This window comes from Syzygium oleosum, unplaced genomic scaffold (assembly GCF_021117445.2).
Source record: "Syzygium oleosum isolate NSW1041296 unplaced genomic scaffold, Sole_v2.1 Sole_v2.01, whole genome shotgun sequence".
Lineage (NCBI taxonomy): Eukaryota > Viridiplantae > Streptophyta > Magnoliopsida > Myrtales > Myrtaceae > Syzygium > Syzygium oleosum.
Genome location: NW_026607485.1, coordinates 8,529,374 through 8,554,242, shown reverse-complemented (window position 1 = coordinate 8,554,242; position 24,869 = coordinate 8,529,374). Strand labels below are relative to the sequence as shown.

General features: G+C 43.6%; 6 protein-coding genes across 16 annotated transcripts; 4 read left to right on the top strand and 2 right to left on the bottom strand.

Annotated features, from left to right (window-relative positions):
• The first annotated feature begins 16 nt into the window (after window positions 1–16).
• LOC115677647 (vicilin Jug r 2.0101) lies at window positions 17–5,551 on the top strand. The gene is made up of 9 exons (XM_056314738.1): window positions 17–73; window positions 2,672–2,837; window positions 3,030–3,208; window positions 3,489–3,569; window positions 3,736–3,954; window positions 4,051–4,234; window positions 4,426–4,433; window positions 5,029–5,170; window positions 5,271–5,551. Exons 1-9 carry the CDS (start codon window positions 17–19, stop codon window positions 5,549–5,551), a joined length of 1,317 nt encoding a protein of 438 aa, XP_056170713.1.
• Window positions 5,552–5,677: 126 nt separating this feature from the next.
• On the bottom strand, window positions 5,678–6,637 carry LOC130140680 (major pollen allergen Ole e 6-like). Its single transcript, XM_056320676.1, has 2 exons — window positions 6,337–6,637; window positions 5,678–6,063 (listed from the first exon to the last, which is right to left on the bottom strand). The coding sequence occupies exons 1-2, from the start codon at window positions 6,536–6,538 to the stop codon at window positions 6,041–6,043; spliced, it is 225 nt and encodes a 74-aa protein (XP_056176651.1). The 5' UTR covers window positions 6,539–6,637; the 3' UTR covers window positions 5,678–6,040.
• Window positions 6,638–7,734: 1,097 nt separating this feature from the next.
• On the top strand, window positions 7,735–11,323 carry LOC115677702 (proteasome subunit beta type-2-A). Its single transcript, XM_030600914.2, has 3 exons — window positions 7,735–8,010; window positions 8,152–8,275; window positions 10,783–11,323. Exons 1-3 carry the CDS (start codon window positions 7,853–7,855, stop codon window positions 11,113–11,115), a joined length of 615 nt encoding a protein of 204 aa, XP_030456774.1. The 5' UTR covers window positions 7,735–7,852; the 3' UTR covers window positions 11,116–11,323.
• Window positions 11,324–13,852: 2,529 nt separating this feature from the next.
• On the top strand, window positions 13,853–20,290 carry LOC115677687 (probable RNA helicase SDE3). 10 transcript variants are annotated; one of them, XM_056312993.1, is made up of 6 exons: window positions 13,853–13,925; window positions 14,970–15,762; window positions 15,876–16,046; window positions 16,547–18,001; window positions 18,806–19,085; window positions 19,920–20,290. In XM_056312993.1, exons 2-5 carry the CDS (start codon window positions 14,986–14,988, stop codon window positions 19,025–19,027), a joined length of 2,625 nt encoding a protein of 874 aa, XP_056168968.1. In that variant the 5' UTR covers window positions 13,853–13,925; window positions 14,970–14,985; the 3' UTR covers window positions 19,028–19,085; window positions 19,920–20,290. The 10 variants fall into 10 exon arrangements, with proteins under 10 accessions (XP_056168968.1, XP_056168964.1, XP_056168972.1 ...); XM_056312989.1 differs by lacking the exon at window positions 13,853–13,925 and adding an exon at window positions 13,938–14,020; XM_056312997.1 differs by lacking the exon at window positions 13,853–13,925 and adding an exon at window positions 14,064–14,357.
• A 165-nt stretch (window positions 20,291–20,455) lies between these two features.
• On the bottom strand, window positions 20,456–22,099 carry LOC115677646 (non-specific lipid transfer protein GPI-anchored 25). The gene is made up of 3 exons (XM_030600833.2): window positions 21,700–22,099; window positions 21,167–21,232; window positions 20,456–20,843 (listed from the first exon to the last, which is right to left on the bottom strand). The coding sequence occupies exons 1-3, from the start codon at window positions 22,097–22,099 to the stop codon at window positions 20,623–20,625; spliced, it is 687 nt and encodes a 228-aa protein (XP_030456693.2). The 3' UTR covers window positions 20,456–20,622.
• A 1,318-nt stretch (window positions 22,100–23,417) lies between these two features.
• On the top strand, window positions 23,418–24,404 carry LOC115677732 (non-specific lipid transfer protein GPI-anchored 26-like). 2 transcript variants are annotated; one of them, XM_056320666.1, is made up of 3 exons: window positions 23,418–23,835; window positions 23,932–23,967; window positions 24,064–24,404. In XM_056320666.1, the coding sequence occupies exons 1-3, from the start codon at window positions 23,430–23,432 to the stop codon at window positions 24,192–24,194; spliced, it is 573 nt and encodes a 190-aa protein (XP_056176641.1). In that variant the 5' UTR covers window positions 23,418–23,429; the 3' UTR covers window positions 24,195–24,404. The 2 variants fall into 2 exon arrangements, with proteins under 2 accessions (XP_056176641.1, XP_030456811.2); XM_030600951.2 differs by having other exon boundaries at window positions 23,908–23,967.
• Window positions 24,405–24,869: the final 465 nt, after the last annotated feature.

The following is a 24,869-nucleotide window of genomic DNA, read 5'->3' as shown; positions in this document are numbered from 1 at the left end:
GACTCTGTCATCGAAGATGACGGCTTTTGGACAAGCCCTGAAAGAGAGTTTTTTACTGTTTGGAAAAATGAAGGCAAAAGAAGAGAGTCGTTTTCATGGGAAGACTTGAAGCACTTACTTGGCACTTCCGTTTTGTTTGTTTTAGGGGTCAAGTGCTCAATGGAAGGGCAAAGTCACGTCTCTTTATCGAAAGTATTTCATGCGTTTATGTGATGCGTGGGTTGGGGCTATTGCTTCTAGCAAAATAATCTCTTTTAGCAGTGTCCCTCTCTCTCCTATTGTTTTGCTTCCTTGACATTCAGAGGTGATAGCATAGTCCAAGAGATCGAGTGAGTGCTTAAGCACTTAATTCAAATACACTAAGCTTTGTGTTTGAATTAAGGCATTTTCTTCTTAGAGTAATCTTGTTGGCCGTAAACATCACCCTTTGGATGGAGAGATACCCGATGCATGCGAACTTAGCGATTTCCAGGCATTCGTACAATTAATCGAGCCGAAGGTTCAGATACCCGTATCACTTAAGAAAAGGCATGCTAGACAGCATTTTGTGCTGACTTTCATGTGTCTTGGTATGGTACAGGTCATTCACCGAGAAAATTCCAGGGGAATTAGTTTTGCGTGACTTGATCTCATGAGGTTGTTTTGGTGAGAAATTAATTCGAGATGTAAAGCGTAAAGTTGGGCGGTTCTCGTGACTTTTGAATATTACTCTGCGAACTCAGACTCATGTAAACTTAATGGTAAACGGCGTCAACTAAATCACATCAAAGTGGAACACTAGGACAACTAGTCAAGTTGTAGAGATAAGTGTTAGGTCCACCTATTTACCTATTTGATTTTTGTGCTAGTGTTCTATCACTGATAATAATCAGCTCCCTTAGTCACCCCCTCCATCAGCCAATGAAGTGATGGGAGAAGGAAGAAACGAAACAAGGACAAGGTCCCCTTGAAAATGATGGTTTTTGTAACGACCCGGTCCGACGAGGGCAGGGAGTGGTCGCCGGGGCCAAAAGGGCCTGGACAAGGAGCGGCTTCCAGCAGGCTTCTAGGATGGCAAGGGGGGGCATGTCTCCTGTCCCACATCGCCTAGGGAGGGAGCCTTGGGCTTGCTTATAAAGGCTTGGGAAATCTTAACTTGCAGGAGGCCTTTTCTGGGGATAGTATGGGCTGCCCTCGGAGGAACAAAACCGTAAGGACTTAGTATCCAAAGCGGACAATATCTTGCGAGTGGGACCCAGGTCGTTACAGGTGGTATCAGAGCCGACTCCCGACCGCGTGTGGGGCCACAGCGAGGACGCTGTGCTCGAAGGAGGGGAGAATGTAACGACCTGGTCCGACGAAGGCGGAGAGTGGTCGCCGGGGCCAAAAGGGCCTGGACAAGGAGCGGCTTCCGGCAAGTTTCTAGGATGGCAAGGGGTGGCATGTCTTCTGTCCCACATCGCCTAAGGAGGGAGCCTTGGGCTTGCTTATAAAGGCTTGGGAAACCTTAACTTACAAGAGGCATTTTCTGGGGGGTAGTATGGGTTGCCCTCGGAGGAACAAAACCGTGAGGACTTAGTGTCCAAAGTGAACAATATCTTGCGCGTGGGACCCAGGTCGTTACAGGTGGTATCGGAGCCGACTCCCGACCGCGTGTGGGGCCACAGCGAGGACGCTGTGCTCGAAGGAGGGGAGAATGTAACGATCCGGTCCGACGAGGGTGGAGAGTGGTCGCCGGGGCCAAAAGGGCCTGGATAAGGAGCGGCTTCCAGCAGGCTTCTAGGATGGCAAGGGGGGCATGTCTTCTGTCCCACATCGCCTAGGGAAGGAGCCTTACGCTTGCTTATAAAGACTTGGGAAACCTTAACTTGCAAGAGGCCTTTTCTAGGGGTAGTATGGGCTGCCCTCGGAGGAACAAAACCGTGAGGACTTAGTGTCCAAAGCGGACAATATCTTGTGAGTAGGACCCAGGTCGTTACAAATGGTATCAAAGCCGACTCCCGACCGCGTATAGGGCCACAGCGAGGACGCTGTGCTCGAAGGAGGGGAGAATGTAACAACCCGGTCCGACGAGGGCGAGGAGTGGTCACCGGGGCCAAAAAAGGCCTGGATAAGGAGCGGCTTCCGGCAGGCTTCTAGGATGGCAAGGGGGGCATGTCTCCTATCCCACATCGCCTAGGGAGGGAGCCTTGGGCTTGCTTATAAAGGCTTGAGAAACCTTAACTTGCAAGAGGCCTTTTCTGGGGGTAGTATGGGCTGCCCTCGGAGGAACAAAACCGTGAGGACTTAGTGTTCAAAGCGGACAATATCTTGCGAGTGGGACCCAGGTCGTTACAGGTGGTATCAGAGCCGACTCTCGATCGCGTGTGGGGCCACAGCAAGGACGCTGTGCTCGAAGGAGGGGAGAATGTAACGACCCGGTCCGACGAGAGCGGGGAGTGGTCGCCAGGGCCAAAAGGGCCTGGACAAGGAGTGGCTTCCGGCAGGCTTCTAGGATGGCAAGGGGGGCATGTCTTCTGTCCCACATCGCCTAGGGAGGGAGCCTTGGACTTGCTTATAAAGGCTTGGGAAACCTTAACTTGCAAGAGGCCTTTTCTGGGGGTAGTATGGGCTGCCCTCGGACGAACAAAATCGTGTGGACTTAGTGTCCAAAGCGGACAATATCTTGCGAGTGAGACCCAGATCGTTATAGGTTCCATGCGGAAGAAGGTGCGTCAGAGTGCTTGAGCGGTTCGACAAGAGGTTCGAGCTCCTCAGAGGCCTTAAGAACTATCGGCTGGAGATCTTCAAGGTGAACCCCAGTACCTTCGTGCTGCCTCACCACGTCGATGTCGATTGCATTCTCGTTGTCTTAAAGGGTTAAGTCACTAGTAACTTGACGTTCACCAATTTAGTTTCTAGTGGCTGTCAAACGCTGTGTTCTTTGCTCGTTGAGATCCTTGGAGATCGAGAGGGCCGTTGCAGTTTGACATTGACTGGAAATTTGGCTTACGATGTTTAAATTATTTAGTCAGGCAACGATATTAATCGATCGTGTTCATTTCTTACAGGAGAAGGGACTATAAGTTTGGTGTGGCAAGGAAAGAAAGAGTCTCACCACCTGGAGCGCGGGGACGTGATCAAAGTTCCTATCGGAACTACCGTTTACTTCGCTAGCTGTGGTGGATCTAACGAACAAGTTCATATCGCCAAGCTGATTCAGCCCGTTAATACTCCCGGCACATTCGAGGTAGTTCGGTGGACCAGTATTAGCTCGAGTAATTTTCGCTTCTCGATCATTATATTAGCCTCGCTTTTGGGAAACTAGAAGTGCAGAATCATATTATTCTCCTACCATAGTTACAAAAGATTAAGATTGTCTCGAATAGTTTACATGAAATTATGAAGGGCACCTTGGGTGCTGAACACTTAAACCAACTCTCTGCAACAGCTATTATGAAATAGTACAGTTCTTGAATTTGTGAAGGCTAATAGGAGTGGTGTATTTCGACCTGGTTGTTCTGTTACAGGAATTTTACCGTGTTGGTACCAAAAACCCGGAATCATACTACACGGTCTTCAGCAGCAAAGTTCTCGAGAGTTCTTTGAAAGTAAGTTCATTTTCTTGATAGTAAGTTGATAGATGTATTATATCAGCAGAGCCAAGAAAGTATATACGCCTGTTTTTATCTAATTCCATCAAGTTCCATGGTTAATTTCCCCATTTATCAGACATCAAGAGATCAAATAGAAAGGCTGTTTGGGCAACAGAGGTAGGGCGTGATCATAAGAGCCAGCGAAGAGCAACTGCGGGCACTGAGCGAACACCGTGGCAGGTCGAACAAGAAAGGCCACGGCTCGAAAGGTCCATTCAATTTGCTGGGCCAGAAGCCAATCTATTCCAACGAGTTCGGCCGGTTCTTTCAAGCCTCGCCCGAAAAGTTCAAGCAACTTCAGGACTTGGGCGTCTCTGTAACTTTTGCAGAAGTTAACCAAGTAAGGCATACATTAGTATAGTCATTGTCGTACTTCCATTGATTTTAGCCTAACTGTTCATATGGTGTAGCTACGGTTTATGTCTGACTTTGGCAGGGTTCAATAATGGTGCCGCACTACAATTCAAAGTCAACGACAGTGGTGCTTGTGGTAGAAGGAAATGGATGGTGCGAGATGGCTTGCCCTCACCTAGCGCTAGCGAGGCAGAGGTGGGGCTCCGGTGAACAAGAAGAGGAGGAGGAGCAAGAGAGCGCAAGGAGGATGCGCAAGATACCAAAAGGTAAGCATAATTTCGGTAATGCGATTCCAAACCAATAAGAGAGAGACCTCACTCCATAGCATACTCTAAGACCATACAACAGTTTTGGATAGCTAATAATCAACTACACCGATAAAAAGACGGGCAAATCAAAGTAAAGAGTAGCTCTGGAGGTCAAGTAATTAAAGATATATCTTTGGCTTTCGTTACAGAAAGATCAGTGTGTCATATTGCATTTTGTCCAACCTAAATGAGAATCCAATTATAGGCAATGATCCTAGAATTGATTGATTAAAAGAAGTGAACGATGTAGAATTCACATTCGACTGTCGAATGTGCTGCACTTAGAGGTGTTAGAAATATTAAAATTGTTTTTGTCTTTAATACAAACTTGGTCTTCAAGTTTGACAAACTTGATCTTCAAGATGATACAAACTTGGTCCTCAAGTTTGATACAAACTTGGTCCTCAAGTTTGATAAACTTGGTATTCAAGAAAATTTCCTTAGGAGTAGTATAAATAGGTTGTCCCCTCCCTATTTGTATAAGTGTGTGTGGAAAGCTATAGAAAGAGAGAGTTGTGAGAAAAAGATTATAGAACTAAGCTTGTATTCCTCTATGTAAAGCCCGTGCAAAAGGCATTTTGAATATTATTCTCTCTCGTTTGTGTATCTGTGTGCTTCTCACCAAAATCATCAAAGTTTGCCTATATCCTTTTTTTTGGTTCCTACAAGAGGGTGATGCGAATGGCTTAAGTCCAATTGTATTAAGTGCCGTGATTTCCAATAGTTTAAGTTTCTTTCTGGTTATCCGTCAGGTAACATCCGAACTGTCACCTGGCGACGTTTTCGTTATCCCGGCGGGTCACCCGATCGCCATCATTGCCGAGCAGAATGAGAATCTGAGAATGGTTGGGTTCGGAATCAATGCTCATGAAAACCAGCGAATCTTCCTCGCAGGTGAAGTCTTACTCTACCATAACTGCTCATCGTCAGGACTTGTTTCACTTTTAGGGCTCATTTCGTGAGATCTTATGCAATGGAACCAAATTTCTTGCAGGGAAAGAGAACATAATCAGCCAGATGGACAGAGAGACCAAGGAGCTGTCCTTTGACCTCCCCGCGAGAGAGGTGGATCGCATTTTCGGGAATCAGGAAGAGTCCTACTTCGTGTCCTCGCAGCAACAACCTCGGAGCGAGCAGGGAGAGCACCGCGAAACTGAAGGATCAGGACGACCCCGACAGAGTGAGCGGATGGACGAAGGCGACAATGAAGGGTCGGAAGGATCGGCGTTGTCGACTATGGCGGCGTCGGTACTGGACGTGGCGGGCCTTTCCTGAGGAGGAAGTACAGGGAACTAGAGGGAGGTTTTGGCCATTTTCTTTCCTCGGCGGGAGGAGAAGATGTGAATGTATGTAGAGAGAGAGAGAGAGAGAGAGAGAGAGAGAGAGAGAGAGAGTTGAAACTTGAGCAATGTTGAGGAAGCATTAGTAGCTTCCAAATTGTTCATAAATAAAAGCCAGACAAACTTGGTACAATCTTCAAATTGATCACGCTGACACACAAATGCTATACTCAAACTAGTCAATCATAGAAATTCAAAATGACAAGATGGATCACCACCTCGAGTGCATTTCATTTTACACATCGCGGGTGACACGTAATCCGGAAAACGAAGAAGAAAACAAAGCAAAACTCGTGGAATGATGCATGACAACAAAGAAAAGGCAAAAACTAATCGTGCGATTCTTGAAATGGCTCCTCCTCCTCCTCCTCCAGGGCTGCTGTGGGGGGCGAGCTCCTTGTAACGTTGATCTTGGCGTGGTCCGTCAAGGCACCATGTTCAGTTTGGCTGCACACAAACACCAGAAACGCATGTCATCTTATGCTGTGGTCGATATAGGGAATGGACCATGGCTCATCAGTCATGGGGGGGCTTGTTTCTAGAGCCTAGGCGACGGCTTGGTCTCGCCCGAGACTCATCGGTCAAGATTAAAGCGCCCCGACATTCGCGTTTCTTCATCCGAGGGGGCGACAAAGAGCCGGCGATCAATGAAGTGCCGTCGAACAGCAAGTTGCGCGGGGAGAAAGAACAGGGTGGGAAATTTCAGTTTGTGACGTTTACCCGCGGTCTCCTGGGCCATGCAATCGCTATCGCACTTCATTTCACAGAAGGTGTTGCCGTTGCCTTCCCCTTGGCACGTCTTGTGACAATCCACGAAGCAATTCTTGTACGCGTCCATCAGGTCCCCGATACTTCCGCCCGTCCCGAACATCGCCGCCAGGACGACGCACACGATCAGAACTCCGGCTACTTTGCTCGCCATCTTTTTCTCTCTTTCTCTCTGGTTCGGCTTGTCGAGAGCTTCGGCTTCGATGTCCCTTAATGTTCTTCTTCTTGAATTCTTGCTTAGTGGACGAACGAGGGGAGGAAAGATCAGTATTTATAGCGATGGAATTAGATGGATTGAGCGATGACCCTTGAAGGAAGGGATTGTTCTTGAGCTTGTGGTGTGGCCTCTCCATCGTTTTCTATTGCCTATTTTTAAGGCCATGTTTTGACCGTGCGGTGAATGATAGAGAGAATTATAAAAACAAAAATACACTTTTGTTGCCGATTCATTCATAAATCTTCTAATTTTATAAATTGAATCATAAATGTTTTCACATTTTACCAATTGAGTCTATTCGATCAATTTTGATTGGAAATTGATGACGTGGAGACTGTCATTCTATATAGCACGGTCAACGCTAACGTGGACATTTTTTTAATAATGTTTTTCAAATTTTTTATTAACTTTTATTTTCTTTTCTTGTGCTTGTTTTTTTACACCTTTGGCCGACGACTCTCTGGCCCTCGATCTAGCGATGGTGGGCCTGCAACCATGGGCGAGGGCCACCCTCAACTGTTGGCCGACGAGGGCTGTGAGCCCCTTGCCTGTGGCCATCGAGAGCATCGACCTTATTACCCCAGATCAGGCAAGGGCATCGACTCTTGCCCTTGGCTAGCAAGGGCTATGATACCCTTGCCCAAACAAGGTGAGGGTTGCCGACCCTCGCCTATGGGCAGCTACCTTCTCGGGCAGAGGTAAACAAAAAATATATATATATTTCAAAATATTATTAAAAAGAGATTAATGTTAGTACCGGTTGTGCCACGTAGATCGTCGGCATCCATGTCATCAATTTCCAGTCAAAATTGGCTGAATAGGTTAAATTAGCAAAATATGAAAAGGTTTATGACTCAATTGATAAAATTAAAATATACATTACCGAATGAGGTTTACGACTTTTTTAAACAATTTTCCCACGGACAAATGGTTGATTCGAGATGGGCCGACATAAGAAAAGCCCAACGAGCCCACACCGAAACCTCCTCCCTCGGAGGGCCGAAATGACCATCCTGCCCTCGTCCTTTTCTCGAATTCTCCACCTCCGCCCCTGAAGAGGCCATTTGCGATCCGAAAGAGAACCTGACTTGCTTCTCAAGCTCACACAGACCGTCGTATAAATCACCCACCAAGCAGCCTCTCTCTCTCTATCTCTCTCTCTCCATCTCCCTCAAGTTCTCAGACCAAAACAGCACCGGAAACCACCGCGACAGATCCGGGTCCCGACGACCAATCGTCGTAGGAAGGAGAATGGAGTGCGTGTTCGGCTTGGTCGGCGACGGGTTCGCCATCCTGGTCGCCGACACCTCGGCGGTCCACAGCATCCTGGTCCACAAGTCCAACGAGGACAAGATCATGGTCCTCGACTCCCACAAGCTCGTCGCCGCCAGCGGCGAGCCCGGCGACAGGTCGATCCCTGCCCGCCCGATCTTTCTTTATTCTTGACCGATCGTGTGTCCGGATGAGCCTGCGGTCCGGTGATTTTTTCGGGGTAAAGTTCTCGTTTTTTTTTCCCGAGTGTTATGTGACGATTCGGTCTTCCGCCGCAGGGTCCAGTTCACGGAGTACATACAGAAGAACGTGGCGCTGTACCAGTTCAGGAACGGGATTCCTTTGACGACCGCTGCCGCCGCCAACTTCACGCGGGGCGAGCTCGCCACTGCCCTGAGGAAGGTGGGTCTTCGTCGAGCTTCTTTGTTGAGGAGTGATTTTGGATTGAACTGTTTGCTTGTTTCATTTTTTCCAGTCTGAGGTTCAAATTGTTGGGATTTCTTTGGTTGGTCTGGTTGGTTCTGATAGAGAAATGGGAATTAGGGTTTTTTCAGTGTGGAGGTGTGGCATGGGTTTACAGCCAGTCATTTGTGTTGAGGAGTTTTGGTGATTGAAATTACTGAGCTGTGCTTTTTAAAAGGGGAATTTTTAATGTTGAAGAATGGTAAGGTTGTGATATGGAATGCAATATAGAGTTGATCCCGGGGATGATCATGTCTAGGATGCATTGGAAAGCCTTGACTGCCAAAGCAATAGGCCTGCATAACGCATTTAAAGGTCATGTCGACCCTGTTTCTGTATGTAGATTGAGTGGGTTTTGGAGCTGCCACTCAGCGAAGTTTCTCAGATCAACTAAGCGCTTTTGGGTTTTTTCCCATCCATTTCAAAAGTTAAATATCCGTAATATATTCTAAAGCGGATAGTTTTTGAGTGCTGATCATATTGAAGATAATTGTAGCCTATTAGGTCGACAACTGTTTTAACGAGTTTGCTTGTCATTCGTGGCACTGTTCTTTTCTTATGAAGTGGGATTTGAGGGTGTTCAACCAACTCCTTCCTTTTGTCGAAGAATATCTATAGAGACATTTATAAGAAAACAAATGGTCGATAAGGACATATAGGCTTAGTTTATTCATGAATAGTAGTATAAAGTTCATATACAACAGAAAGTTATCGTCCTAGTACTGCGGTGAGAAAAGAACTGCCTATCTTCTGCTTGCTTCGGACAAAGGGCTTAAGAGATGCTCACAGTGTGAAACACCTGTTTATTGGTGAGAGTTTGGTAGTATAAGAGCTAGCAAGTAGCACTTAGCAATTCTATAGTTTTAGAAGCCTCTGCCCAATAAAACCTAGCCTGGGAGAGAAGTCATCCTCACAGTGTGGATAACAAGGTCTCACGAACCTGGTAACCATATGGTAAGTCCTACAACTTGAAGAACAGAAAGCCGTACTTCTTTTAGCAGGGGAGAGAGTCATGCGGAAGGCTGGGATAGCATTTTATTTGCTCGAGTAATGGCTCAAGCCTAATAATACATAATAGTAGACTGCTTGTGCCTTCGCTGATCACATCAAAAGTTGGGGTCAGCTTTTCCACTTCCTCTGACCCATTTTGGTTGGCTATTCTAAGCCTTCTTTTATTCATACCTGCTCATACAATCATGTTGGGTGAGCAACAGCCGCTTCCGTTTTTTCCCCCGCCATTTAAGTTTCCTTGTCCAGGTCATCTCTCAGTAAGTAAGAGGATGTTGAAGTTTAGTCCATAAAATAAGTTGGATCCTCTGGAGTTAGATAGGCTGGAGATAATGAATCTTGATGTATTATAATTATGTAATAGGGAGGCGATGCTTTGAATGCCTTCAAAATGCAGTTGTATCAATGATGCAACTGTCCTTCCAAATGGAGGTGCTTTGTAGTAACTAGTATCTATGAGGACAATGGACATGCTATTTCATAGTAGAGACCCTGTGATGTGTCATTTTGATTCTGTTGATGATGCTTGAAGAACTTTCTCTTACTTGTACTGTTGTAGGATATTGAATTTGTGTAAATGTTTGCTATCTACTATTGTAATGGGAGAACGTGATGTAAGTTTTAATAATCTGTGGATGATGTTTGTATTTTTTTACCATGAAAAACTTGTTGTGAATAAGTTTTGGGCTATTGTTGTAACCTTATATATTCTTCAAAGCAATGTGGTTACCGATTGAAGTGGTTTTATCATTGGCGATTAAATTCATATGGGATTGTGTTCATCTACATGTATATTGATGGTTATGACTGTGATGGTTCTTTTACTCTTTAAAACTCGATGGAGTACTATTTTTGGAGGATTGCAAGTGGCCTACTCATGATTTTGCCTCCACACTGAGCATCTGGTTTAACGGGTGTAGAATGAATTTTGTTTTTGGGGTGATAGTTCCTCTAATTTAGGTAAATTTTGTTGACTTTGACAACTAGTTTCCTCTTGTTATGGCTGTAATGCCTTGTGGACTGTTAAAGATTCCAATCAAGAGCTTATACAATTTACACTATGTTGGTTTAGCTCTGATGTTGAAAGTATCTGTTAACAGAGGTATGATGCACCAGTTAACATATACATGATAATATTTCGATTGTATGGGAGTCTATCTTAGCTTATCCACTTCTCTGTTTGCGGTAAAAATTATAAAGCGTATAGTCTTTTGGAATTAACTTCTCTTCCGTTCTAAATTCAGCATTTTATTTTTGGTTGTAACAATAATTTCTGGGCCTCTCTTGTCCTAATTGCTGATAACTGTCTCTTGCTTATCTGATTCTACCGATTTGTTTCACCACCAAAGGACCTGTTGCCGAAAAGATCTCTTAAGCATGCTATTCTTGATCAATGCTCATAGTTTTCTGTTTCCCTCTCTGACTGGTACTATTTCCAGAATCCATATTCTGTAAACATCCTTATGGCTGGTTACGACAAGGAGACAGGCCCTTCCCTCTACTTCATTGATTACATTGCCACCCTCCACAAGGTAGATAAGGGTGCGTTTGGTTACGGATCCTACTTCTCCCTTTCCATAATGGACAGACTTTACCATAGCGGCATGTCACTCGAAGAAGCCATAGATCTGGTCGACAAGTGCATCGTGGAGATCAGATCCCGGTTGGTCGTGGCGCCTCCAAACTTTGTGATCAAGATTGTCGACAAGGATGGTGCGCGAGAGTATGCTTGGCGCGAGTCTGTCAAGGACATCCCTGTGGTTTCTGCTTGAGATCGACTACTGTTTTAAGTCCCTTTTTTCTGTTGATTAGAAAACAGCTCCATATGCAACTTCAAATTGTATGGATATGAATCTGCTCGGAATCGTGATATTTGCATCCTGAAAGTGGTTTTCTTTCCTGTCTGTAGGACCCCAGTTTTTTCTTTTTCTGGGGGATTGCTATCTAAGTGGTGAGTTCGGCTTGGGGTTTTCACCTGCATTATGCTTGTTAGGTTAGCTATGCCTCAAACAACAAAAAAACCATAAACGTAAACAAAAGAAAATGGAAAGCCCTAGAGTTTCCTGATATAAGCAGCCATTCCTCCATTTCTTAGGATGAACAAGTGCCTCGTGACAAGGATTTTATGATGCAGGGAAGTACATCCGAAACACCAGAAACCCTGTTTCATTTGGGGGGCTTTTAGATCTACCCGATGATCGGAAATATTTCGAATTTTTGTGTCACTAGATTTTGTATAAGGCGATGAATGTGATGACGACGGAGCTATGAAGATGGCTTTCCACATGAAAACCCCTTTAGCTCTCTTTCGTTTTTTCTCCTTTTTCTCTGTTTTTCCAGTAAGAATGTTCAAGTACAAATGTAGCATCCCATGCCCCTAGTATTCAATCGACCGTTGAATTTCATACATTGCCTCTTGCCCTTCAATGAGAACTCAGTCCATGATGAACTCACTTTCACAGTCATGTCCCCTGACACTTTGTGGGCTGCATTCCTTTGTCTGCTCGTTTTCTTCCTCGATAATGACATAAAATATTTCTAAACTTTTCATTCATTCAACGTGCAATATGATCCATGAATACGTACTAAAAGCTCTAATACCATATTAAAGAAATTAAAAATTTAGGGACCAATTGCATATTTAGCTAAAGTTCAAAAATTATTTGTGTCATTTTCCCTTATTCATTCATGCAAAAAAGACGACAGTAGACTTAGGCTACACAAAAGATAATCTTTTTTATGCGATAATCAGTCTAACTATGAAATTCATCTTCTTTTTGGAGGTCCCCCTAGCAATTGAATGCACTTTATTTTTGTTCCGGATGGGATAAGGCCGACGACGATGAATTCAATTGTCCAAGTAATCGCAATTCCGTTTATATATTCGAATTGCTATTCCATTGTACATGTGTTTTTTCTATATATATTTAGTATTTGTAGTCATTACATATTTTAGATATGGTATATTAGCCTTTTAAGTATATTAGTATAGTTTATAATTTAATAAAGTTCACAATAATACTTACCAAGCATTCCTAAATTCAAAACTGTGCACGTCAAAAGATTTCCAGTTAAGATTAAAATGGTCCAGCTAAAGAGAACGTAATTTGATTTTGTTCACACATATATATGCTTCTGCTCGACAGGATTATCCTCGAGAATAAGACCTACATCTACATGTATTGTTTCTCATCCCACTATACACGGCTGATCTATTCAATTTACATGTAAGGTCCACTAAACTTATTAGTATTTAGATTGAAATGATGTCGGGTATACCACATTGGGTCTATATATTGAATGCGACATATTAAGATTGACATTTACAACCAATTAGCATTTACCGTATCATCCAGTGATTTCATAATATTCTCTGGTTCTTAACATATATCCCGTCCCTCAACTCTCGAGTGGGGGGAGGAGATTGACTTGAACCCACTTTATCGGATTCATCTCAGCCATTGATTTTGGGTGGGGCCCACTTGATTATAGTTGGATTCGAGCTAGTGACTTGAGTGCACAGGAATTTCCCATCAGGTGGGGTTTTGCCACGTCATCGTACGCCTTCAATTCTCATAGCACATTTGGGTGCGGAGGAAATTTTCCCTAGCGTTAGATTGTTGATTATAATTGTAATTCATATCAATTATGAATAAGTTTATTTATGTTATCCATATAATGTTAGTGCCAATTATAATTATTTTGTCTTAAATACATATTATTCGATTAATAAATAAAATATTAATTGGTTTTGTCATGTCGATATTACATATTAAATGTTATTCACAATGTAGTAGATATCATGATATTAGTTGCTCACTATTAGTTACAATGTCTAAAATTTACATCATTTCATATTTATGTTATTGATAATATGATGATTACCTTAACTACAAATTAATATCGAGTAAAGCTCAAACTATAATTATTATCCCAATCACACTATCAATTATGTAATAAATAATATTTATTATAATATCGTTTATGCTATTAAATTAAATCTATTATTATTCTTGTTGTTGTTGTCGTCAAACCAAACACGAATGCTTATATTTTAAAGAGTTAATACTACAAAAAAATCTCAAACTAGTATACTTGTGATATATTTACCCCAAACTAATTTGTTTACCACCAAAAACTCCAAACTGGTATGCACGTGACAAATGTACCACAAACTAATTTTTTGACCTTAAAAAATTTCAAATTAGTACACTTATGACAAATTTACCCTACGTCAAATTGGATTAGTACCACGAAAAACCACATTAGTACACTTATGACAAAAGGAGAATAATTTCCAAACCGGTACACTCCTCAATTGTCTTGTGTCATTAAAATAAAAAAATTTGAAGATAATATTTAACGGAAACTAATATCAGTTTAATGTTTTTTTGGTAAAAAATTAATTTTTGATAAATATGTGACAATGTACCAATTTAAATTTTTCGTCGTATTAATTAACCCTATTTTAAATCGTCGCATCTTGAAAATGTACGATTGACGGTTGAAGTGATCTCCAGCTCCATGGTAGAGAGCTCTTCGAGCATCACCTTTTTGGCGCTGTGGATGGGCGACACAGCAGGTACGTCGTCAAATTTCCGTCCTAGATTGGCTCGCGGGTCTCCCTTCCTCTCTCTCTCTCTGCGAATTCTCCCGTTCCCTACTTCCGCCGTCGAAGTACGGATTGCTCTCGTGCTCTCTCTCTCTCTCTCGCTCGCTCGCTTTGGCTCTTCCTTTAAGCGAATCTGCGGTTTGACCGACCGGTCGTCTTCAATGCGATCATGTTTCTCCTTTTGCTTCCCTTTGTAACGTGCTAATTGCTGGTGCCTGCGCTGCATTACATTGCCCTTTGTCTCGTTTGGCACGCGCGTGCTTCTGGGTGTCGGTTGTTTTCCCTTTCTTGGGCTGAATTTGATGCGAGATTTGACAGGGATTCAGTGGGTTGTGTGAGCCGTGTCGCGTGCTTTTGCGTAGATGAGCATATGGGCTTGCTTGGAGAGTGACCCTCGATTGGGTGAGGGTTTTGACAATAGGAAAAGATGATGGTGCAGATTCTCTGTGCTGTGTGAAGGTTTTTCAAGTTTGTCGTCTGTTGATGAACATCCCCATGTTTTCGTTCGGTCTGTTGCATTTTCGCTTTCAGAGTCTGGTATCGGATAACTATGGTTCTTTCTCTTAGTGTGGGCTATCTTGGTTACTTGTTTTTATGTGCACGATGAGTATTAGCAGTGACAGGGCTCGGATTATAATTTCTGCTGAACGAATGAGAGGCAATGTAGGTCTAATTATGTTGATCCTGTGCACGAATGCTTATAGTTTATGCCTTTTGGACTTTTGCAATTGGGAAGGAGTCTTCCCGATCCATGAATTCGTTGGAAATTTTCTTGAGGGCAAAATTAAAGATATAGGCTGTTTGAATTTCTTTTCTTTAAGGAGGTTTCGTGCATTCGATTGCAGACACTCTCCCCAATATAAGTCTATACGTGATGACCATTCTTGCTTTGTGTACGCCAGAAAAGGCATCTGCTCTTGTTTACTTAGTTTTATTTGGACATGGAAATGCAGGCTATTTAGAAGTATTTTTTTACTTTTAGGTGAAACTGATAGTTAAATCTTCGCTTCACAGTGCCTTCTATAAAACTATGATGGGTTCACTTGATGACAGATCGGATGATGAATACTCTGTCATTGGTGATAAGGGAGAAATTTCATTCATTGATTATCAGAGAGACCAGTCTGTTTGTAATTATGATCTCAATGAAGATGATCCAGTCGTGGTTTCTGTTCCATTCGCTTTTGTTGATGGAAAGCCGCGGTCAGTATTTGTTGGGGAAACCGCTGCAGATTCAATCTCCATAACAAACAACACCGATGACCAAATAGACATCTGGTCCATAAAAATATATGCCTCAACTCCTGAGAATTCATTTACGCTTTCTTTGATGGAACCGGTGTCAGAAAATTCAGGTGTAAATGCCATTCAAGGTTTCCTCGAGTCGTTTTCCTTGGAGGACAGAGTGCTGCAGCCAGGAGAGACTCTAACTGTCTGGTTGTCTTGCAAACCAAAGGAAATTGGGTTGTACACATCGGTGGTCCATATTGATGTGGGGGATAAGATAGAAAGAGTCGTTTTTCTCTTGGTAGATAACAAGATTTCCAGGTCCTTGGTTTCGAAAAAACCATACGTAAGAGGCACCAGAAAGAAACATTTTGATGTGGATACATATGTTGTTGGTTCGCGTCCAGCAAGAATTACAACCCGCTTTAAGAAAAGGCTCCCTCAGTATCCAATTCCAAAGGAAGTGAGAGAATTGATAGAGAACAAGCAGATTCCTGCTGCAATAAGAGGAGGTCTAACCAGAGCAAATTATGCTCCTTTCTTCAAAACATTGGTAAACATGGAAGAACTGAAACTGGAGGTAAGATTTTCTTCTTCATTTTCTTTCTGGTCTTTTTGGCATTAGATAAGAAAACAAAATTGATGCTATGAAGGCCTGTTATTGTCTTTCAAATTAACCAACCGTTTCTATAGGATGATATGAGATCTTTTGATATGGAAAATGTTACTATGAGAAGAAAAGGGACTCAGTACCTGACCCTCGAAGTGCCTGGACTTGCTGAGAGACGACCTTCACTGGTCCATGGAGATTTCATTTTTGTAAAGTTGGCTTCTGATGAAGCTGCTAACAGCGCTCCTTACCAGGTCTGTATAAAGTTATCAGGCTTTTGAGGTCCAATTCTGTTTTTAATGGTTGGTAAGTTTTCTCTAACATGTGTCTAACCACTTCTCGAACAATGTTTATATGGTGGATCTCAGTGATCATCATATTTTGCTGTTAACTGTATCATAATCTGATAATGTGCATTCTACAACAAAGGCAACAGAGGTGAATGGTGATTTGGATGGGCTGAGCATAAACTTTTTTACTTCAGTGAGATTATCCAATGTGCAATTTTTTCTTAAGCTGTAGTAATGTCCATCTAAGGATTTTGTCCAGAACTTCTTTGCTTGCCAATTGTAATCATTTGCGAAAAAATAAATGTTGATAACATGAATTGCATCATTTACGTGGTAGCTGGCTGAAACCTGCTTCCTGTTTTTTAGTATAGATTTGATCCACAAAAATTCTTTTTCATGGCATATACTTTTTGTAAAGAGGCCTCGATCAACGTCCCTTATATGCTTCAATGGATGCCCTGCAGGGCTATGTACACCGTGTTGAAGCTGATGAAATTTACTTAAAGTTTGCCAAGGATGTCCATGTGCGCCATAGGGATGAGAGTTTATACAATGTTCAGTTCAGTTATAACCGAGCCAACATGAGAAGATTATACCAGGCAGTTGATGCTGCCAAAGATTTAGATGAAGCGATGCTTTTTCCCTCTAATTTGCGACGGAAGAGGCGGATTTCAACAACGCCACTGGTTCCTTTTAGTCGTATTCTGAATGAGGAGCAAATATGTTCGGTTGAGATGATCCTCGGCTGCAAAGGAGGGCCACCATATGTAGTTTATGGTCCTCCAGGTACGGGTAAGACCATGACTATAGTGGAAGGAATAATGCAGCTTTATGAAAATCGTGCGGATACCCGAATCCTTATCTGCACTCCATCAAATAGTGCTGCTGACCACATTCTAGAGAAGCTTCTTGGGGAGGAGGTTGTGAAAATTAAGGAAAATGAGATATTCAGACTTAATGCGACTAATCGAGCTTATGAGGATGTCAAACCCGATCATATTCGGTTTTGCTTTTTCGATGAGCTTGTTTTCAAATGTCCTCCAATCAGAGCTCTCATGCGCTACCGGATTATCATCTCGACTTATATGAGTGCTTATCTTCTTTCTGCTGAGGGTGTGGAGCGAGGCCACTTCTCTCATATCTTTTTGGATGAGGCTGGCCAAGCTTCAGAACCAGAAAGCATGATCCCTCTCTCTAACCTCTGCCAACGTGATACTGTTGTTGTTCTTGCGGGTGACCCGATGCAATTAGGTCCTGTGGTGTACTCAAAAACAGCTGAAGATTATGGATTGGGAAAATCATACCTGGAGAGGTTGTTTGATTGTGAATTTTACTTCGATGGTGACGAGAATTTTGTGAAAAAGCTTATCCGAAATTACCGAAGTCACCCAGAAATTCTGCACTTGCCTTCAGAGCTATTTTATAATGGAGAATTGATAGCATGTAAGGATGATGCAAGGTGTCTTAGCACAGAGGTGAACCTCATTCCTAACTGCAAATTTCCTGTTCTCTTTATTGGTATTCAAGGATGCGATGAGAGGGAAGGAAATAATCCTTCATGGTTTAATAGAATTGAGGCAAGTAAGGTAATACAAGTCATCGAGAGGATCATAGCATGTGAGGAAATTAACGAGAATGACATTGGCGTAATAACACCTTATCGCCAGCAAGTACTTAAATTAAAGACATCTCTCGAAAGTCTAGATTTGCCCAATATCAAGATTGGAAGTGTCGAGCAATTCCAAGGGCAGGAAAGCAAGGTTATCATAGTATCCACAGTTCGATCTACCATAAAGCACAATGAGTTTGACAGGGTCCACTGTTTAGGATTCTTGAGCAATCCGAGAAGATTTAATGTGGCTATTACTCGGGCTATATCCTTGCTTATCATTGTTGGGAATCCTCATATTATAACCAAGGTACCTTGCTAACTTCTACAAGAAACTAATTGTCTTCTTATAATTCCTTTTGTCTGGGAAAATGGGTTGTGATTTATATGTATGGGAAAGTAAGGTTTAGAGCTCGTGTGCACAGAAACAATAGAAAGGGAAGGAAGCAGTATGACCAGAGGAGGGTGTCAGTTCTTATGTCATCGTATTGCTTCCTTCTCGTGAGTATTGCTCGTCACTTCTCAACGACTTTGACACCCTCTTTTTCTTTGTATCTTGGTTCAGTTGTCAGCTTCTCTCACAGTCTCACTTCGTGGTGGAGTATAAAATAAAAATTGATAGGAGCACGGTTAGCTGATTCATTTAAAAAAGACAGAAACGACTGAGATTCAGAAAGGTTTATTTCCCTAGGGGAATAACTCATTTACACAAGAAGAAAAAATCCTGAAAGAGCTACTTGTGCTCTTCTTTCCATGTTGTTGCCCATGTTTTGTAAGTTTTGCAGATATTATCTTACCATTCACTAATGGTTACAACTATTTTCATTGCGACTTGGCACAACTTTATGCATCTTATGTGATCTCAGATGGTTTCTTTAGTTCTACACCCTTAAAATCAGAAATTCATAGTCTTGAAATTGTTGATGAAGGAAATTCTGAAAGTTGGAAATGGGGCAAGAAAGAGGAATGACTTAAAGATATGCATAGTTTAGGGACATCTCATATATTCAAAATTTGAAATGGATCGGAAAAGACGAGATGTAGCTTCCAACATCCTATTATCGTATGGTTGATTTGTGACATCTATAATGTATCTATCTTTCGCATTCGGCAGGATCCATACTGGAACAAGCTCTTGTGGTATTGTGTGGACAACAATTCTTATCAGGGTTGTGCTCTTCCTGAGAGGGTCGAGGAATCTGTTGAGGATTATGCAGGTTATGAGGAAGAAATCCCCCAGCAAGGGGAAGAAAACGATTACTATGAAGAACCCCGTCAAACAGAGGCTCCTCTGCCAGTTACAAATGAAGATGAATGGTCAGATGGCTGGAAGTAAGTTGTTGGAATGTCTGCAAATATAGACAGAAGGCAGGTGAATGAACCTCTTGACTTTAGTAAGTTCTTCCATACATTGCGCAATTTCACTACTGTGATCGGTGAGCCAACAGGCACAAGAAAACATGCAAATAAATGCCAGGACTTGAAAGTATAGTTGCTTTGTTGGGCTGTGTACGCTATGAGAAATGACATATCAAATTGGTTGATATGGTCAAGGGTGTTAGTCCAACAACATGTTGGATTTTTATTGTCAATCCGTGCGACGTTCGCTAACATGTGCTTTTGTTTCTTAGTAGGGCATCGATGCGATATAACTATGCGAGTGGATAACAAATTAGGTAAAGATGCCTTGTACCTCTCTCGGTAGTCATTGAACAAACATGAAACATGTAATGAAAACAAGGAAATGACATCTAGTATTCAAACTTCCCAAATAGACTTTCGTCTCTTAGGCAAGCTTCACCGAGCAATTATCTGATATTTGTTTCCTGTTGTAATCTCTTCATCCAAAAAAGAATTGAAGAAGGGCTCCCCAGTCACATTAATCTTGGAAACTTGCCAACTTTTATTTACGTCGTTAAGCGTTATTTGTAGCATAGGTATGCCGTATCATCAGTTTGTTGCCGCGCTTTCTTCTATTTTGATTGAGATTGATTGAGTTACCCTATGTTACGCCTAGGACTGAAATGCTAGTCTTGCATTGTCCAAGTTGATTTATTTTAGCACCAGAATGTTCGTTGATTACATGCTTTGTTTGTAGATTTGTATGCTGCATTACATAACTAATTCCATTTACTGTATGAGATATTATGGTTTGGATCATTGATATTACTTGTGGAGTAGTGGCCAGTGCTACTTGCTGACGACACATACTTTCATACTTGCTGTAGGTGATGGGCTGTTGGATGTGGCCTTCCAGTCATAAGGAGGAACCCGGGCTAGGCGTGATTATCGTATTGCTCTAGCTTTTGTTGTCGGCCTTCGTGGCTTTCGACTTGGAATGTGTCAATATTCCCCCTGTTTGTCCTTTTCTAGGGATAGAAGTTAGCTGGTTTGCATTGCCGACCTCGTTTCGAATGAACAATGAAGCAGATGTCTTCAGAAAGTTTGATTATCGATGTGAGAATGCGGTTGTTGTCTATACGGAGAAACGCTAGATTGGAATTTTCTTTCCATTATGTCATGGACCTTATTCTTTATTCTCGATGTTGTCATTCAAACAGAGGTTACCATGTTTGAAATGAACATCTCGACTTTCTAAGTTCACGTTTCGGCTATGGATGAAACGGGTAAAGAATAGTGGAATGCCCTAGTCTGGTCAAAATGCGAGCCTAATATAGTGATATGGAAGGGCCATGGTCCTTGATATGGTTTTGCAGCTGGGAATAGAGCGTGACAGAGAACTGATAACATGCACCCAGGTCAATGAAAGAAATGCAGCAATTGGCTTTTGATTTCTGTCAGGTTTTACTGCTCTTGACTCGGTTCATATACTGAAATTTGCTACTTCTGCTGCGTGGTAAATCCGTGTCTAGTCTCATACCCAACGAAAAATGAAGGAGAAATCTTGGCGGGGCACGTAGTCTAAAAGACCTAAATCAATGAGGTGCGCTTAAGAATTGTAGCGCGACGAAAAACCCACGTTGGCGGCAAGCACGTGAGGAGCGTCAGCTGATTGATCTGCAGTTTTGACGATGAACTCATGGCCGGTGTTAGCGGCGAGGCTGGTACTGTGGGTGCGATATCAGCAGCAGCTGACGATGAAATGCCGGTTCCATCCGGAGAAGGCGACGGTGAAGGAGCGCTCAAGGGACCTGCAATTTTAAGACGGTATACTTCGCGGTCAGGATGCTGCGTGAGTAATGCATTCGAGGTTTAGCTTCCGTGCGCCATTTTCCGTAGCATGATCGCCAGGCAAACATATATAGTTTCGAGCCCCGACATCAAGTGTAGCTAGAACATGAATGGGAATGAAGGGCGGAAATAATCGAAGTCATTTTTCCAGGAAAAACTACGGATTTCGGCAATCAGCATATAGAACGATGCTTCAGTTTAATCCTGGTTCTTTTGATCGAATTAAGCTACAGAATCCGGGAAACTACATGAATGGTAAGACGACGTAGAGCAATCGACTTACTGTTCTCGGGCAATGTCTCAATGTCCGAGCCCTTTGCGCCGCGCAGAGGAGGCAACGGTGGCGAACCTGATGCATACGCGATTCGAAAACGGTTAGAAAAAAGCCTCTCGTACCATTTCAGCATTGCTAAAGCGACGCGATCGCAGCTCGAAACATGATCGTCCTCCTATCAAATCGAGCTTTACAAGCGCGCGGTCGGACTCAACGCAGAAACAATGCCTAAGCATGTACTATCAGATCGACACGATCCAGAACAATCGATGCATAATCTCAATCCGAGGCGTCGAAAGGACTCGATAACACGAACAGCACAGCAGGAGGGCAACGCAGAGCTTGGTACTGCTGTGCATTTATCCGCATTTCAAGGCTTCAAAAGTGAAACGAACTTTTCTTTCGATTCGCGATCGCGACGCTCTAGAGCCGCCGGAATCGATCAGATCGGCACTCTGCCCGACAGAACCGAATACAATCACCTCAAATCTAGGCCTGCGCAGATTCTTACACTACACGGACGCAGGAACAGAGACGCGAACCTGATGAACAGAGAGAATCCAGCTCGACCGTCGCGTTCCTCGCCGTGGAGTCGCCGACGTCGGCGGCGGCGAGAGAGCAATCGGAAGGCAGAGAGCGTAGCCTGGTGCCGTTGAGCGGGAACCCGAGCATGGCGGGCTCCCGCACGAGGTAACAGAGGCAGCCGACGAAGCCGGAGTCGCGGGCGAAGGACAGGGCGGCGCAGCAGGGAGGAGGCGCGGTCGACGCCAGGTCGTTCGGCGGCGACGAGACGTAGGGGAGGCACGGGGACAGCAGCACGATCTGGCCGGCGCAGCCGTCCGGCGCGGGAGGAGACGGAGGCGGAGGCGGCGGCGCTGCTGCGGCGGCCGCTCGGAGGAGGAGGAAGGCGGTTACGGCGGCGGCGGCGACGGAGGCGGCCATCTTCGTTCTAGAGAGAGAGAGAGAGAGAGAGAGAGGGAGAGAGATAACGACTTTGCAGGAGGAATGGCGGGACGAGTTCCCCTGCGCTTTGAAATATATACACGTGTCTCGCTCGTGCGCCAACAATGGACACGTGCGATGCACGTGATTCGCGACGGTTCGATTTACCTTGATTATAAAGAAAAGATTAGTGTGATTTTTTTTTCCTGGTGATTTATTTTATTCGCTAGAAGCCATACATAGGGGCAGCATTATTTTTAGGAAAATGATTTGCTTTTTCTATTCTGTAAATTTTGCTTTGCCTTTTGTGTATTTCTACATAAAGAAAGTTTTCATCACATTGTACCGGATATTCGTTCCTTAGGGATAATGTTAGGGGGTGGTCCCTGACCTTTTCAATGTGACCTCGATTCCGTTTAATGTAATCCTTCTATTAAGTATATCGCCGCCTAACCTGTATTTTTTTTTTTTTTTAACGTGACTGCCATATCAGCATTTGCTTGGCCAACTGACTATTTCAATCGGCACAAGCGATCATTTTTAGGGAAAATGTTTCCCACGTCGTTCATTTTTCGCGAAACAGACGGAGCAAAAATTTCCTGCGAACCTTCTTTTTCGAAGGCCACGTATGAACCCAAAAAAATTCAAGATCTTGGCAATTAGTATAACCAATAAGAATGAGCTCTTTTCCTATTATCCTACATAATTAACTATATTCCCTATCGATCATGCATGCTACTTTAATTTCTTACGCCCACAATAGCTTAGTCAAATCTAATCTCATCTATGTAATTGCTAGAAGCGAGTCTAATGAAAAGCAAAGTTTGCCCCCATTGATTGCGTGATGATTAGGTGAACGAATAGCTTCCTTCCCTTATGGCCAATTACATCTTTGCTTTCTCATGCACTCGAGTTCAATCTTTACACATATGATGTGGGAGGGACAAATAACATCCATCATTGTAGAAATTAGAGAAAAAGGAAAGAAAACTATGCCCCCTCTCTCGGCGATAATTCGATCGTATCGATTTTGGTTCGTGTTTCTCGCGTCACCGATCGCCTATTTTCTTCGTCGAATTAACATTAGAAAAGGCGAGCATTGTGATCTAGAATTCTCATAAGATTATATCTAAATTATTAACATTATTAGTCCTCAGATATGCCACGTTGCTCTGATTTGTTCTTGGGACTTACCTCATCATGTTGCTCTCTTTTTAGTTCACCAAAGAATCGCATACCAAATATAAGATAATTTCCATCTCTGATGAAGTCCATGGCAAACCCTAATCTTGTATATAAAGGAAGCAACCCACGAGTGTAAACTCAGGGCATGCAAACAAATCGAGCACATTCGGATTTCTTGATCAGACCCACGAGAAGAAATTGTTTGGAACTGCCTCTCATGGCTTTGAAAGGCGACAAGATGGGTCCGGGTCTAGTTATGGCTCTTGTGGTGATCCTGGCCGTGCTCTGTGCAGGAGCCGCAGCTCAATCCGGGTGCACCAGTGTGCTCATAGGCCTCGCGCCGTGCCTCAGCTTCGTGACGGGGAGCTCGTCCGCCCCGTCCTCCTCGTGCTGCTCCCAGCTGGCCAGCGTGGTCCAGTCGCAGCCGCGGTGCCTTTGCATGGTCCTCAACGGCGGCGCCTCCTCCCTCGGCGTGACCCTGAACCAGACCCTGGCCCTCGCGCTCCCCGGCGCCTGCAACGTCCAGACCCCGCCCGTCAGCAAGTGCGACGGTGAGTTCGAGCGCAAACTGAGTGTGAATTTTGTTGCTTTTTGGGGTTTTTGATGCTTCAACTTGTGTGCAGCTTCCGGCGGAACGGTTGCTGCAGCCGGCTCGCCAGAGAGTTCGCCGAGCAACGTTACAGGTGATACTACTAGTAGTCCCTTTGGCTCATAAGGTGATCATGTCTCCTTTTGATCGTAATAATTCTTCTCTCTTCCCGCTTTTCATGAAAATGCAGGGGCATCCAAAGAAGTTCCATCAACTGCAGGAAGTTCCACCAGCCACGGAATCGCGAAGCTGCCGCCGCTTCCTCTCGCAGTGCTCTCGGTCTTCACGGCGACCTTTGGATACGTCCCCATGGCTATCTGAATTTCTACATTCCCCGGCGATGTATAACGCCGAACTATAATTATGTACGTGTAGCCCGCGCGTGCTACACCATATGCATTTCCCTTTGTCGAAGTATGTGTGCTTGTGCTTGATATGCATTGTATCCCGCTTTACCTATTTCCCCCTCGTTGGTATTGTCATTTCGCCACTATCAATATACTAATATTGGAATACTTGATCTCTTGCTTACTTTCCAATGGTTTCGGCCCCCAATTCCGATCTTTAAATTTAGTGGGTCAAGAAATGAAGCTGAGGCATGTCAATAACCTCTGTTCTTGGACATGCTTTCAAGATGCAGACTGCAGTATTCGCATCTGATACTTGATAGGACAATCAAAATTCGAAAGTCTAACCTAGCACATTAAAGCTTGATTTCCAAAGTCTCGAGTGTGCTTAAGCATCTCCTCACGCTCGAAATGGTTCTGTAGTTCGTGCATTGGGTCGACCTTAAGAAGCCGGACGCTTCTATTACCGCGAGCCCGTCAAAGGATCGCAATTTTTTCCGAGGGAACAAACAGTATCGAAATAGAAAGATTGATTCTTGAAGGAAGGATTCCAGGAGATGCTTTGTTCAGTACGCTCCTCTCGTATAAGAATGCAGTATGAGCTGGGAATTCCATGCATTTGGGTGCCGAATATGCAAGAAGAGAACCG

Excerpts from the sequence above, each read along its gene's own strand:
- LOC115677687 (XM_056312993.1), top strand. The coding sequence starts at position 14,986 with ATGATGGGTTCACTTGATGACAGATCGGATGATGAATACTCTGTCATT. Across the intron at positions 15,763-15,875 it reads TGGAAGAACTGAAACTGGAG|GATGATATGAGATCTTTTGA; the intron begins GTAAGATTTTCT and ends CCGTTTCTATAG. Across the intron at positions 16,047-16,546 it reads CTAACAGCGCTCCTTACCAG|GGCTATGTACACCGTGTTGA; the intron begins GTCTGTATAAAG and ends GATGCCCTGCAG.
- LOC115677732 (XM_030600951.2), top strand. The coding sequence starts at position 23,430 with ATGCAAACAAATCGAGCACATTCGGATTTCTTGATCAGACCCACGAGA. Across the intron at positions 23,836-23,907 it reads GCCCGTCAGCAAGTGCGACG|CTTCCGGCGGAACGGTTGCT; the intron begins GTGAGTTCGAGC and ends ACTTGTGTGCAG. Across the intron at positions 23,968-24,063 it reads TTCGCCGAGCAACGTTACAG|GGGCATCCAAAGAAGTTCCA; the intron begins GTGATACTACTA and ends ATGAAAATGCAG.
- LOC130140680 (XM_056320676.1), bottom strand. The coding sequence starts at position 6,538 with ATGGCGAGCAAAGTAGCCGGAGTTCTGATCGTGTGCGTCGTCCTGGCG. Across the intron at positions 6,064-6,336 it reads CATGGCCCAGGAGACCGCGG|CCAAACTGAACATGGTGCCT; the intron begins GTAAACGTCACA and ends GTTTGTGTGCAG.
- LOC115677646 (XM_030600833.2), bottom strand. The coding sequence starts at position 22,099 with ATGGCCGCCTCCGTCGCCGCCGCCGCCGTAACCGCCTTCCTCCTCCTC. Across the intron at positions 21,233-21,699 it reads GGATTCTCTCTGTTCATCAG|GTTCGCCACCGTTGCCTCCT; the intron begins GTTCGCGTCTCT and ends CGTATGCATCAG. Across the intron at positions 20,844-21,166 it reads TGAGACATTGCCCGAGAACA|GTCCCTTGAGCGCTCCTTCA; the intron begins GTAAGTCGATTG and ends TTAAAATTGCAG.
- LOC115677702 (XM_030600914.2), top strand. The coding sequence starts at position 7,853 with ATGGAGTGCGTGTTCGGCTTGGTCGGCGACGGGTTCGCCATCCTGGTC. Across the intron at positions 8,011-8,151 it reads AGCGGCGAGCCCGGCGACAG|GGTCCAGTTCACGGAGTACA; the intron begins GTCGATCCCTGC and ends CTTCCGCCGCAG. Across the intron at positions 8,276-10,782 it reads TCGCCACTGCCCTGAGGAAG|AATCCATATTCTGTAAACAT; the intron begins GTGGGTCTTCGT and ends TACTATTTCCAG.
- LOC115677647 (XM_056314738.1), top strand. The coding sequence starts at position 17 with ATGACGGCTTTTGGACAAGCCCTGAAAGAGAGTTTTTTACTGTTTGGA. Across the intron at positions 2,838-3,029 it reads CATTCTCGTTGTCTTAAAGG|GAGAAGGGACTATAAGTTTG; the intron begins GTTAAGTCACTA and ends CATTTCTTACAG. Across the intron at positions 3,570-3,735 it reads TTCTCGAGAGTTCTTTGAAA|GGCGTGATCATAAGAGCCAG; the intron begins GTAAGTTCATTT and ends CAACAGAGGTAG.